The sequence below is a fragment of the Homalodisca vitripennis genome, chromosome 4 (assembly GCF_021130785.1).
Source record: "Homalodisca vitripennis isolate AUS2020 chromosome 4, UT_GWSS_2.1, whole genome shotgun sequence".
NCBI lineage: Eukaryota > Metazoa > Arthropoda > Insecta > Hemiptera > Cicadellidae > Homalodisca > Homalodisca vitripennis.
In genome coordinates, this window is record NC_060210.1 from 99,329,232 (window position 1) to 99,344,654 (window position 15,423).

General features: G+C 35.4%; 1 protein-coding gene across 1 annotated transcript in view; it reads right to left on the reverse strand.

Moving 5' to 3' along the window:
- LOC124359821 (nucleolar protein 56) overlaps positions 1–15,423 on the reverse strand; it is a 37,233-nt gene that overhangs the window by 15,918 nt on the left and 5,892 nt on the right. The window contains exons 2-5 of the mRNA XM_046812877.1: positions 12,457–12,664; positions 9,153–9,320; positions 7,755–7,953; positions 3,606–3,793 (exon numbers count right to left, since the gene is read on the reverse strand). Of these exons, the coding sequence (XP_046668833.1) occupies positions 3,606–3,793; positions 7,755–7,953; positions 9,153–9,320; positions 12,457–12,664 (763 nt within the window). The remainder of the gene's footprint in view (positions 1–3,605; positions 3,794–7,754; positions 7,954–9,152; positions 9,321–12,456; positions 12,665–15,423) is intronic.

Below are 15,423 nucleotides of genomic sequence, written 5' to 3' on the forward strand. Positions count from 1 at the left end.
GAGCTGAGCCTTTGGCAGAGGTAGTCGATGTGGGCGTCCCAACATAGTTCTTGATCCAGGATTATTCCGAGGTGTTTGGTTGACTCAGTAACCTGAATGTCTGGAGGACAGGTGATGTCATTTTTAAAATTTGCCAAAGAATACCTGTTGAGTTTTGTTTTCATTGAAAACCAGGTCATTGTTGGCGCAGTATTCCATGGCTTTACTGATAGAGATAAAGTTGCTGATCTCCAGAGGCTCCAGTTCTCTGTTGCTGGTCAAGAGCACCGAGTCATCTGCAAACATGACGGTGTGGCTGTAGGTGTCCATGTATTTGGGGAGGTCTGCTGAAAAAAGTGCAAATAGGACAGGGCCCAACACAGACCCCTGGGGCACTCCTCTAGATACACCCAACAACTCCGATCTCACTACACTAGTGGTTCCCTTAACAGTATGTTTGATCTCAACTAGCTGCTGCCTGTCAGAGAGGTAGGATCCAAACCAGGCGAGTGCTGATTCAACTATACCAAAAGTTCGAAGTTTTTCTAAGATAAGCTGATGGTCAAGGCAATCAAATGCCTTGCTGAGATCCAGGAAGGCTGCGCAGACCGTGTTCCCTTCCCCGCTTCTAAGCTGTCAAGGATGTGCTCTACTATATCTGCAACTGCGGTGATGGTGGATCTACCAGGTATAAAAGCCGTGTTGTCCCCTTGGCAGAAGGTTGTTCTGGTGTAGATACTTCAGGAGGCGAGCCAAAATCACTTTTTCTAGTACCTTGGAAAAAGTGGGGGACCAATGATATTTGGTCTATAATTCCCCCATCACATCAGTTTTTCCTTTTTTATGAAGAGGATAAACCTTAGCGATCTTCATGCTGCCAGGGAAGATTGCCTGAGCCAAGGATTTGTTAATAATATCAGCTAATGGTGGACAGAGTTCCCCTTCACAAAACTTCAGGAGCCTGGAGGATATGTCATCCACGCCAGTTGATGGAGTTGGCTTTAAACTTCTTATAATGCATCGAACCTCATCAGTAGTTGTTGGATGAAACGAGACCAATCCATAATCCGTAGCTGGTTGGAGGAGCTGAATAGGTAGGGTAGTTCTCTGTGAAGTGTTTGCTTTAAGCGTTTTCTCCAGCTATTGACGTGAAATATTCATTGAAACAGTCCACAACCATTTTGGGGTCTTCAACGACTCTATTCGAAACATTCAGCTTCCAGGTTGATTTCTCTCCGGTTCAGCCACATGCTCTTCTTTCAGAATTTACAATGCTCCAGATAGCCTTGGTTTTATTGGAAGATTCTGAGATCACCTTTTCACTTGCAGCTCTCCTAGAGGATTTAAGTTTTAAATCGTAGGATTTCTTCCTCCGATTAGCTTCCAGCTTGTCCACACTCTCTCTTCCAGTAAGCAGAAATCTGTTCTGGGCGTGGAGGAAACTGGCCTTTAGTACATCCACATCTGATCATACTGAAATGACCTTAGTCTTGGGCGTTTGGATCGTGATTTTTTGTAGGGACATGATGCGTCTAGTGCCAATGTGAGAGTTTCGGACAAGTTTGAAAGAGATTCACTGACATCAGCTGTCTGGTAGACATTAACCCAGGATTCCTCAGCTAGAAGTGCCTTTAATTGTGACAGGTTTTTGGTCACTTACTTGTCTGCGAGTGAGGATTGGTTCAGTTTTAGTTTTAGCAGGTATGTCCGAGAGTGCATAGCTGGCCACTGTGGTCGGATATGTGCTCATGAATAACCTTGATACTGAAGTTTCTTGGATTTAAATTGCTGCAGACGACATCAATGGATGAATTCAGAGGTACTGGTGACTCTTGTGGGTGGCAGGTTGGCTCTATGCATGTCGAAGGAGGCAAGAATGTTATTAAGGGCTCGATTTTCCTTTTCTTTAGACGTGTTGAGACTGTCAACATTCAGATCGCCAACCATGCATATAGGGGTGTTGTTGCTCGGGAACATTTCCAAGGCAGTTGAGATTCGAGTCAAGGCTTCTTCCAGAACACTTCCAGGAGGTCTATAGATGCCAAGCAGTAAAGATGTTTCCCTCCATTAAGAGCTATTTTTATACTGGCCATCTCACAAACGAGTTCCCAAGCAATGCCTCTTCATTTCAATCTCCTCAACTTTATTGCCAAAGGATTTGTGTATGTAAATAGCGACCCCCCCTTTTTGGTGATGTTCCCTACAATAGAATGCGACGAGGTTGTAGTTTACCAGATGTGTGGTGATAATCTTAGACTGATCGAGGCCATGCTCGGTTATGACTACTATGTTAGGAAGTAACTGATTCAGACAGTGACTAAGCCGATCGATCTTATTTCCGAGGCGGTCCGACCATTTTGGTGGAAAATTATAATTTTTTTTCAGAGCTGAGTTTATGAAGATTCTGCTTCCTTGTGCTGGCCTCTCTTTGACCCTCTTCCTCACATACCTACATTACCAGATTGCCTTAACCTACCAAGTGTGTGCATATCTGTCACTTATAAAAAGAAAGTAACCTTATGGCTACTAAACATAGATAAGGGAGAGTTAGAATATTTTATAACTTCTTTGTATGCACATTAGCTTAATTGTTGAACTTATGTTCAGCAGGAGCATTCACAGTGGGTTGGTGTCATGATGTTGTAACTTTGTAGGATTGATTGTCGTGAGAGTGTCTTTTGATGGTGGTAAATGTAGGGACAGGAAGGGGGAGATAAAAGTAAAGGGGAGGGAGGGAGAAAGTGAGAGATTATGTTGGTTATGTGTGGCGTGAGTGTATAAGTGTGTGAGAGGTTCCAAGCCTCCTAATAAACCGATATGTTTTTATTTTGGATAAATTAAGTTTATATTGTTGTTATTATATTATCATTTCTGCTGTTGTTATCTCGTTGTCATCTTATTGTCAAACACTTACTTTGTTGTAGCTATGATGTATTTGTTTTTTCTTATATTATGAGTATACATTTTATGTTATCATTACGTTGTTTTTCCATACGAAGATTTTACATAACTTATTATGTTGATGAGTACATATTCATGCTGCTGATCGCGTCTCGATCTCCACACACAGGCTACGCCCATGTAGAGATCATTTCCTGTTTTTCCATACATGTTGAGATCTTTGTATCTATGAGGAAATAAATAAATATTCATTCATTCAACTAAAAGACAAAATACCAAGCAGCAGTAAAAGTGCTTGAGGACTGAAAAAATCAGAGCAGCTTCGTTCTTTAACTTTAACGGTCGGTAGTGTTACCAATCAATAACGTGTACAATACTGTTATCGTATATCAATTCATCAAAAAGTTTTTCAGTAAATTTTTTTATAATGTGTTTAAAATAATACTAAAAAACATTGTAAAATAAACATATTTCATTGACATTTTTATGGCTCGATAGCTGTTTTAAGTTGTAACACAAATCTTGTAAAATCACTGGATTAAACTATTATATTTATATTATGTATGTTATAGGGTAAAAAATTAAAAGTAAAATTACAAATACAAAATTATGAGAAATAATACACATTACTTGATAATTCTAAACAGTCATAGATTACTATAATTGAATCACATTAATTTACACTTTTTAAATATTACCCTTAATTTGAAAGATAGAAAGCTTACCCATTGAAGACCTTGCAGCATCAAGAATAGTTTGAGCCTTTGCACTGTCCATCACCAGCTCCTCTAATCCTTCAAGTTTGTCTTCTGTCAACTCCTTTCGGTTCTTGATGTACTGAGCAACTCTGGCGTAAGTGTAGTTCTCTGGCACTATTTTCACCAGCTCCGGAAAGTGATATGAATACCACTCTCTGAAACCAAATCAGTTTTTGACATGTTAATACCAAGAAAAAAACTTTAAGTAAATTATGATCTGAAATAAGTGGAAGGATAATAACCTTAGATTCCAGAGAATAGTAGGCCTACTCGTTATATGTGTTAAATTAAACATTTTATAAAAACATATGTTGTTAATGGATTAATATCAACTTAAGATCTTAATTATGAGATTCTTAAAATGTAATTAATTATACACATTGTATTGCAGAAACAATTATAGAATGTAAACCACATTACAAAAGCATGTCAATGAATAAAGGAAATGTAGACTATGTAGCTAGGTTTTAAAGTGTCTCGTAATGATAGTCTACCACAGTTACAGTAAGTTTTCTTTTGTGCGTAACTTTTGTTAAGAACACATTTCTATAAACGTCAGACATCACACGAATTACCTAATCCAGTCTGCATAGAACTAACCTGCCACACTTCTCAGCACACATCGCATCAAGCTCACTTACTGTATAGAGGAATGCTCTGCATAATCCACTACCTTTTTGATATATCATTCCGAAATATTATATACACCTAATTTAATGCATGCAAATCTATATATATAAATGCGAATGTTTGTTTGTATGTTCCGTTATAACTCTGGAACCAATGCACGAAACATCGTGAAATTCTGTACAGTGATTCTACACGTTCCTGGAAGTAACATAGGCATACTTTTAGAGAGGGAAACATAGATGTAATTAATCTTTTAATTATAAATTGTTGTTGATGTTGGATTGTTTTATATTTGATCCGACAGACTGTGCTACGACACGTAATACAAAGCGAACTGATACTTAACAGCTGTTAATACTTTCAGCTGAAGTTCATCAAAGAGGCAAAAACATTTGTTTACATTTAAAATTCCGAAAATGTTTATTGTAAAGTAATTGATCAGTAGTGTAATGCAGGTTGCATAGAGGACGTCATTGCCTAATTTTAAATTCAGATTGCACCAATGATCAATAAACTATCTAATGCAATGAAAATACTATTAAACGCTATTATGAAAATAACCTCATTGTACAAATCCATGAATGTTTGCACATAAGGTAATCGAATTAATGCATGCAAATAGAATGATAAATATTGGGAAAGTTATAACTGCACAGCATGAACATTGTTTGCATGGTCATATTTATTTAAACTATACTTAAGTTATGCAAATAGGTGTCTTGGGGCGTGTACAAGACTCTTTACGTCAAGATTGTTGTCACAATGCTCCAAAATAAGAATTTATAAAACAATCATTCAACCAGTCCTAATGTATGGAAGTGAAACATGGACATTAACGAAGAAAAATGAGGGGCGGTTGATTGTTTTTGAGAATAAAGTTCTCCGAAAAATATTTGGACCAATATGTGATGAAGGGGTGTGGCGAATAAGAAAAAATAGAGAATTACGCAATGTATACCAAAATCCTGATATTGTGGCTTTGGTGAAGGCAAAGAGAATTAGCTGGCTAGGACATGTACATCGGAGACAGGAGGGCACAAGGTTAAAAGAGGTCTACCAGGCGGTACCGACAGGAAGGCGCCCTTTGGGTAGGCCAAAGATAAGATGGTGCGATCAAGTGGTCGAAGATGTGACCCGGTGTGGAGGGTCTGTGGATCTGGCGGAAGACAGGGTGGCGTGGAAGAGGCTCATAGACGAGGCAAAGAATCGACTGAGATTTGTTACGCCCCGGCAGTAAGTAAGTAAGTATACTTAAGTTATAGTGGAAATGGCTCTGGACCCAACTATTTGTAGACGGTGCATGAAAATAAGATTCGGAGGACAGCATCCAATGTGATTAAAGGTGCGGCAGTTGGTTCCAGCGGCATTGTGTTGATATATAACAAAATTATTATTCCCAATACTCAAAGGACTTCAATAAGAAATAGGACTGTAACACAGTTGATTGTAAGCCTCCAAAAGCCGTTTACTCCACCCCCCCAAAAAATTAAAAAAAAAAAAAAAAAAATTAAATTAAAAAAAACCTGACTGACAGTGCATTTATTCGTTTTTTTGGTCTTATTAGTTCGTAGGGCAGTAGTCCAGGTACTACTTCTAGTATAAACTCGTTTTATCTTATCAGTGATAAACCCGCGCCGCTTATCTTTTGCCTGTAATGAAACCTGCGTTAGTTCTGCCTGAGTTTTGTGTGTGTAAGCAGTTATGGCGTGATCTGGGCTTGGACTTTGCAAGCCCGAGTTAATTTTTTTATAAAAGAGCAAGCAGCTGTGCAGCGGGCAAGCATCGTGTGATCTGAATTTTGAATAGGCAAGCTAGGGTCTTTTTAGCGTGTGACAAGAACCATCCACGCCATGTCAATAACTTCACTAATTATTCCTTGTCCATGTAGGTTTGTTTGTTTACGTTTGGTGGTCAATCAAAGCCGTCATATAGGTCACGTGATCCGCCCGGCCAATCTGAAACTTTCCTGTTTGTCACGTGACTACTGTCAACTCATCAAAACGACCATGGTTTTTAGTTTCATAGTCGAAAATCTTGTTATTTATGTGTTTTGTATTGCCAACATTTTACTGCCGAAAAACTGGTTTTTATATGAGAGCGATAATCGGGACTATTTTTTTTTGTGAAATTACGTTAACCTGAGTTAGTAAGCAAAAAATTACGGCGATTGGAGCGGTAGTCGCTGATCTTAAGATTTACCATTCGCCCTTGTAGTGCAGTGTAATTGGTGCATTAGGTGGCGCCTTTAGAGGGCCACAAAATCAATTTATTTGATGCCACTTTTCATTTCAGAGGGTATTTCTCTGTAATTGTTTGTATTTCTCTTTGCATTTATTTATTGTCTTGCTATTTTTTGTCTCTCTTATTTATTGTGGTCTGCTGCCCATTGCTGCTGCTTGTGCGTAGTTATTGCATTGTTGTCACCCACTATTGCTTGCTATTCTCTTTATATTTTTATATATTGTTACTCTGTTACTGCATCTATTTCATCGCTAATTATATAATTATCTTACATTATGTTTATAATAATATCTACTACTGTTATCGCACATTACTGTTGAATCATTATTCATACTTTGGCATTATACAGTCATTTTGTTGTGGTATTGGCATTAGTGTTGATTTATCATGCATGCAATATTATAAAAAAAAGTAAGCTATTATGTAAAATTATTGGAGATATCCGTTGCAATAAATAGGTAAATATAGTATTAGTGTTGTGTGACCATTAGTCATGCTCTGCATTTTAAATATACTAACCTATTTTGGTCAATAAACACAAATAATTGCACCATGACAACATATAACTGGAAATCAAGTGATTAGGCAGTGCTGCTGAAGAGGGAGAGTACTTTTTTAACCAAATTTAAAACCGAGAAAACACATTACTTATAGGCCGTTGAAAAACATAATTTACACAAGATAAAAACGATATAAAATATACCCAAAATATGAGTCTTCTAAAACTGTCATATCTTGAAGTACTTTATACACAGACCTATCTACAAAACCCACATATTGGTGTTGCAGCACTGGAAACTACTTACAATACAAGGTGTATTCGAAATTAAGCAACGTTAAAATAAACGAGTAAGTGAATGTTTTGAGTATCAACAGTAGTATGAGGCCGAGCATTGTCAAGGAGAATCACAATTCCTTCACTGACATTTCCTCTCCATTTATTTTCAAAAATTATAGAATGAATCTTAAAGTTGGCGGTATTTGTAATTGTCTTAAACATCATACACGTTTACAATAAAAAAACAAAAAAAAAAAAAAAACACAACATAAAGCAAAATAGTGTTAGTTAAGAGCCAGAAAATAAGGCAGATTACATGCATGCACGGAATGCTGACCGCAGCACTGTGACAGCTTAAAATGAAAAACGGTACTTACTTTCCGTATACACCTCATATTAAGATTAACTAAATATTTCTTTTATTAAAATAACCTTTTAAGTTTTTATAATTAAGTTACAAGTTTTACCTTATTCTCATGGAGAAAGTGTTGATGTCCTTGTCCAACTGATCGAGGAGGGCAATGCTCTGGATAATCATGTTGTCCACTCGGTGAACATTGAACTTGACCTTAGCCCGGGAGTAACTGTGCCCCAGACCGAGTTGAGCCGTGCCACAAGACTTGATTGTGAAATTTTTCACCAGCTTGTGGAAATGGGCACGAATACCTAACAAAATAATTGACATTAAGTTAACTAAAGAAAACCCAGACTAGATGTGAACTACACATCGTACAGGCCACAAAATTAAACTTCTATTCAATTGAGCTTTGTATCATCTGGATTTGGTGTGTAAAAAACCATGTGTTATAATTAATTACTTATCTAAAGAAAAGTGATACCACACAGCTGTAGCATACCTTGAGTTAGGGGATTTTTACACTGACCCTGCTGTTTTTATCATAAGGTTGAAGGGTTATGCACACAATGGAATGCCACAGTTTGAGGATTACTGTATGGTCAGTTACAAATTTTATTTTAAATGGACTAAGCGTTTCCTTTAAAGAGAGTAAGATATCGGCAAGATTTTCAGAACAGAATTTCTCTAAGAGGCAATTTGATGAATAAAGTTTTGCTAAAATTGATTATAGTGGACGAGAAATAAACAACATATATGCTAACTATGGGGCAACTCTGTGTGCGGCAAATAAACTAGGCAGTACTGGCTGACAGCACTGAAGAAAAATCGGCACTTAAAAAGGTTAAAGGCTCATCAAGGTATAAAACACTATATAACAACTACCAAAACTAACTAAAACACTAGTAACATATCTACAGCTAAAACTAGTTAAGTATGATATTTCACATCTTAATTTTCTTCCGATGAATTCGGACAAAAAGTCCTCAATAGTATAAATTTCAACATATAATCTTTAGTAGTTTTTTTAAAGCCTTTAATGTATGGATCTTCGTCCATGCTAAAAATAGTTTATTAAAAAAAAAAATGCTGTTTTAGATAAAGGAATTAGATTATATTCTTTAACAAATTTGAGCTAAAACTTCCATTATGTAAATACTTCTCAATGTTAAAATTTGAAGATTCAAAAATGATCCAGCAATCAATTCCATATCTCATTATAGACCCAAAATAGATGGTTTTTGTGGTTTTAAAATCGGTAAAATTTCAAATTTTACACCAATAGCATAAAGTGGTAAATTTAGTTTCCCATTTAACTGGCTAGTGTGATTTTCCCTTCTAAGATTACCATCCAAAGTAACAAGAGATAAGTTTTTGACCACTTAGTTGCCTCAAATTGCAAAGGGTTAAATTAACTAACTCGAATTTACTACCTCCTACTCTATAAAATTACTTCTTATAATAGGTGTTCAATGTATTAAGAGTAATTTGTCCTAAAATGACTTCTCACCTCTAATTATCTCTGGAACAGGTCCTGTGTGCTGGCAAGTTATGGTCAAGGCTTCTACTATACTAGCTCCAAGTTTGCTGTCCCCAACTCCCAGCACCACTTTCTCTTTTTTTGTTGACTGCGGTACATTTTTGTCCAGAAAAACTTGCAATGTTTCTGGAAGAACACCTGGAAACGTTGAAAATGATAAGTAAGGGTATATAACACCCTGTACAATACTCTTGTAGTAAATAAAATGTATTAAATATCATAAGGATGGATAAATTACAAAATATAAACATTAACAAAAATGAAATATTTAACTCAGTCAATAATTAATTCAAAGAAATATTATGAAGACCAACTCATGACTAATTTATCTTTTTTTGAAGTGTAATAACAAAAAAATGAAATAAAATAATTACATATCACGGGCAGAGCACGATAAGCAGACCCGGTTTTAATATCGCTTATAAGTCATCAATACTTTATATATCAAATAACAAAACGGTCAATTGTACAGGGTGCGGCAAAATAACCTCCCTATTTTTAAATGGTAATAAAAACCACAGTTTTTTTCCAAAAAACAAATTTATTCATTTTAACTTATTTTATGACATGGGAAGTTTTTTTCTACTTTCTTTTAAACAGAATATCAGATAAGTGGTGGCCGTGGTTATCAATACATTGTTGCAAGCGAATTCTGAAACTGTCGTGGACTCTCTCAAGCATGGCTTGAGGTATGCACAGAACTTCCTCCCGTATAGCTTGCTTCAGATCTTGCAGGTTTCTGGCGCGATGTTTGAACACCTCGGCCTTTAACCCTTTCCGCTCGTATGTCGGACGCCATCTGACATTGCAGTGACGTCAGCTTTACTTTATTTTTAGCCAGCCTACGATGTTTCCGATTGGTGCTGCGATCGCACGGCATTCTCAGGAACTAATAAATTACAGCTGAACTACGATTGGTCGGCTGCTGATTTATTTTGCTTTGTCATTGTAGTCACGTTTCCTAACCAATTTTCAGACGCGTTCGCATTAATGACTCGATATGTCGTTACCAAGTATCTCTTTTCTTTCTGATTCAGAAGTTATTGCTGAATTACTTAATTAAGGCAAGGATAATCAAATAAACATACAAAAGCCAACAGTTATCTGTCAGTATAACAAATATATGGGTGGCTTGGACCAAGCAGACCACTATATTGCTTCCTACAAATTTCCCCGTAAATCTCTGAAGTAGTGGAGAAAGCTATTTTTCTGGATGTTGGAAGTGGGAATAGTAAATAGCTTTCTCTTGTTCAACACGAATAAACAAAACCATGGAGAAAAAACAATTCAACACAGGAATTTCAGAGAAATCCTTATCACTGAACTTGTAGGCCATGTCCGTAACCCTATGAGTTTGAATCAGGGTCGTCCTTCATCAGTAGAAAAAGAAGAAAGGCTAAACAAACAACCTCACTTTCTTGCAGCTCATCCAACAAAAAAAACTAAAGACTGTGCTGTTTGTAGCAATAGAAAGGTGCCGGGAGGAAGAAAGGAAACACTTTACTATTGTAAAACCTGTTCAAAAAATCCTGGTCTTCATCCTGCAGAGTGTTTTGAACGATACCATACCATGCTAAAATATAAAACTTATTAGTGTAATTATCAAATTTTATATCTCTAAAATATAAATTAGAAATAAAATAAAATTATTATACAATATAATAATGTATATACTTTATTGACTTCCAGTTTGCTAAAAATGGGTTTTTACTGAAAATATGCTAAAATAAATACGAGCTGAGGGGGCAGACTAGTGAAAAAAATCCGAGTGGAAAGGGTTAAGTAACCTCACAGAAAAAAGTCACATGGGGTTAAATCGGGTGATCACGCTGGCCACACAATGTCCCCTCCCCAAGAAATCAACTGGCCAGGAAACATTTGCCTCAAAATGTCCATTGCTATTCGGGCAGTATGTGCTGTGGCACCGTCCTGCTGGAACCACACATTCTCGAAAGCCCTCTGTTGTAGGGCAGGTTCAAAAAATTCTGCTAGTATGTTGGCATACCTGTTTGAGTTCACAGTAACAACATTGCCATCCTCTTCAAAAAAATGAGGGCCAATGATTCCACATCGTGATAACGCGCACCAAACAGTCACATGTTCACTATGAAGAGGCCTCTCATGGATTTCCTTCGGGTTGTTTTCACTCCAATAGCGAAAATTCTGTTTATTCACACTTCTAGACAGATGGAAATGCGCTTCGTCATTGAAAAAAACAACAGCGTCTATCCAAGATTATTTGACACGCTTCCATACGACTCTGCCAATCACGTTGAGACAGCTCTTGGACAACAACCATCTTGTAAGGATGGAAATGAAGATCCATGTGTAGAATTCGACGAACGCTACGGTCGGACATTCGAATGGCGGCTGCATGTTTGCGAGCTGATCGTTGAGGAGACTGCAAAACTGATTGCCTAACCGCATTAATGTTTTCTGGTGTACGAGCACTACGAGGTCTTCCACCTCGTTTTTTCACAACAGAACCAGTTTCTCTGAAGTTTTTCACCCACAGCACAATAGACTTGTGGTCCGGTACTGAATCACGAGGAGGAATTTGAAACCGGGTTCGGAATTTGCGTTGAGCCATGATAACTGATTCATTGTTACGAATAAACGCTTCGACCGCAAACGCTCTCTGTGCACTCGTCCACACCATGATGGCGACTGACGACTGGTGCCTACGGGCGGAGCGTCACTTAAATTTCCCCCTCTCCTGCGTCGATTGCGGCTATCCCCACCATTCTGAGTGCCTCCCTCTACTCACAATAAAGCAATGAAAATAGGGAGGTTATTTTGCCGCACCCTGTATATAAATACCAAATTTAAGTCACATGAATCAAAATAATAAAAATAGTTTAAAACTATTACGTAATGACAAATAATAAAGGAACCATAACCATTAATCATGAAAATGAAAAAAACCTAACAAGAAAACAAACATCTTGAAACCGAGGAACACATTAAATTATATTTTAGAGTTATTTTGTTTAGTTTTCCAAAGTTAACTATCTTTATTTATTCAAAAGAAGTTAAGTATAGAACAAATTGTTTTTAGAATATGAAATTGTGTATACAGTTGGTGCAGATTATTTAGTTATTGTTCAAATTAATTATTATTGGTTGATTATACCAATGGGTGTAATAATAATTTATTGTTTGATAATTTCAATATAAAAAACTGGGTCCGCTTATCTTACTGTACGCTTAACACTTACAACTACTATACGTAATATGACCATTTGAAGACATTTTAAAATGTACAAATTCTCACCCTCAGAAATGCTGTTGATATTTTCCAATGCAATAACTGCACTTTTGAAAGGGATAAATGACACCAATTTGACAATTTGAGAGAATCGGCTAGCATCAGAAGAAGAAGCTTCAACTTGTGGTAGTAAAGCACCAATCTCTTCAAACTCTTTTACTTTGAACAGAGCATACCCTGCTGCATGTTCAAAGAGAATGTAAAGTTGTTGAGTCTGAAAAGTAAAATCGCACATTAGATATCATAAGACAAAAATTTCCAATATTTACAAATAAATCATTAAAATAGTATCATGTTATGAGATCTCCAAACTTAATAAAGCTTAAACCAATTTAAATCAATATACTTAAGGAGTTTTTTAACTTTTCTCCATACAATATATTTGTCCAATCATAATATCAATAACCTAAGAAAATAAAAAAGGCACTTTTACAGATCATTTTGTCAAAACAGGAAATTGTGGAATCGCTAAACGTAGAAGTATTATGTGTGAATGTAACATCTAGAAGCTTCCAAAATTAATTAAATTGTCAATTTTATAATGAAGCAGAAAATAGCGACAATACAAATATACATAATACTAAATTTTACATTATTACACAACCAAAACAAACCCTAACTTATTTTATCTCAATAAATTAGGACTGGAAGTAATTTAGGTAAATGAAAATCCAAATAATTAGAAACACTGAAAAACACAATAGATTACAGAGGAATTTATTGTTACAAAAATAACATTAATACTTATTTTATCACAATAAATTAGGACTGGAAGTAATTCAGGTAAATGAAAATCCAAATAATTAGAAACACTGCAAAAACACAATAGATTACAGAGGAATTTATTGTTACAAAAATAACATTAAAAGAAAACGAATTTGTATTTCTTTTTTTACAGAAACGATGTATGGGTAATTCAATTGCTAAAAAAACTTTTATTAACGAATGGCACAAAGATTATTGTATCAATGGAAAGAAGAGACCCATTAATTGGAAGACAATAAATAGGTACTGCACTCCAATCAACTTTATAATGTAGCCTACAGAATAAGTGTACGAACATTAACAACTTATTGCTGTAGTTTCATTAATCTAGAATGCTAACAAAACAAGATATTTAGTGGGTTGGTTTTCAAAACAATGACATAGTACTGAGTCATCTATACTAACACATAAGAGAATTTCATTCTATTTATACTGCACTAAACTACAATAATTGTTTCTATCGTAAATACATTTAGTTTTATAATCTTTAATCTATATTACTACTGGTATGCCCATAGATTGACAATTACCAATAAAATTGTCCACATAAGAAGTATATTTTTTTTATAAATCTACACCAGATATCATGGATTATAAATAACTATGATTTGTACTAAAAAATCAAACTGATAATTGTGAAAGGTCGGAGCGGTAAAATACAAGTTTCGTGTTATAAACCTATTGCTATTATTGTCCTACTGAACAAAACAATATAAGGTTTCTATGTGTTGAAATTATAAATAACAAAGTTATAGTTAAGAAACTTTTCTCACACAGAGTAATATTTTATTTTTCTACGAACATATGTTTTATTTTCAACAAGATAGAGCTCCTCTATATAATGCTCTTCCTGTGCGACAATGGCTAGATGCACACTACCCAGATCACTGGATCGGTAGAAGAGGATCAATTGAGTGGCCAGCAAGGTCTCCAGACTTAACACCCTTAGACTTTTATTGCAGGGTCACTTAAAATACATCTACTGGTATCCAAGACCAAAACAGGATCAAGTCTCTCTGGAGTGCAGACGCTTAACCAGCGAAACTTTTAGAAAGGTTGGGCAAGAATTTGAAAATAAGTTTTTTTTTTGCTTGAAAAACAATGGCTACCAAATTTGAACATTTTATTTGAAGTTTACAAAGGATTTACAACAGTATTCAGTGAGTAATTTTGTTGTTATTAGCAGTAGTACAGTAGTTTGCAGACTAATAATTCTTGTGCAAGAAATTACATTATTAGCTATTGATACCAAACGGCTTGGCAGATTTCAATTTATGTTCTTAACCATAATACAGTATTTTTTATGAGCTTCAATTTGAGGTGTCATAAGATATTAGTTGCCATTTCAAAATTTTGGCTTTGGGTACGGGAGACATGGGGGTGAGCACTCCATTCTGAAAATGATTCCCCCCAAATTAATACTATACACTTCCATTTACAGAATTTTGATACTTGTGCTATTAGTCTTTTAATACGAGTTTGAAGTTTCAAATGAACACCCTATATTGTTTTGTTCAGGACAAAAGCAAAAGGTTAATAACGCAAAGCTCATTTCTAGTGTGAATAAAAATATATTTTAAAATAATGCATCGGACAAATTGAATCAAAACTTTCAACAGATCATTACATAGTGTAAACAAAAAACATAGGTTTATTTATATATATTTTATATATTTATATATTATATATATTTTATTATAAATAAACAAAATTAATATAACCCTGCACTGACATACCACGTGGTAACATCGATTACATAAAATAGTTTTTCTACCTAAAATACTTTCAAAACTAACTAACCGTTTTAGAGTTAACACACCACGATAGAGAAATAGACGCAATTGTTGAAGAGACTGAACTGGATTCTAGATGATTATTAACTAAAGTATTCTGACCACACAACACTCATATAAGCTATCAAGAGCAGATAACACTGAAAATCGTAAATATCAAGAAGCACAATACAAAAATATAACCACAAATTAGTATTTACATTTCAATTATTAAAAAAACATAGTTTTTGTGACTTTTACCCCCAAAAACCATATAAATATTTGTTTAGGAGAATAATCAAAATACGTTAATGACGTAGAAATATTGATTGGCTACTCCGGCCGTTAACCCCACTAAAACCTTCAAATTAAAAAAAATATTTTGGAAATTCTGCCTCCCAATAGGTAGCGATGTCGGCAAGAATTTACTTTTAAG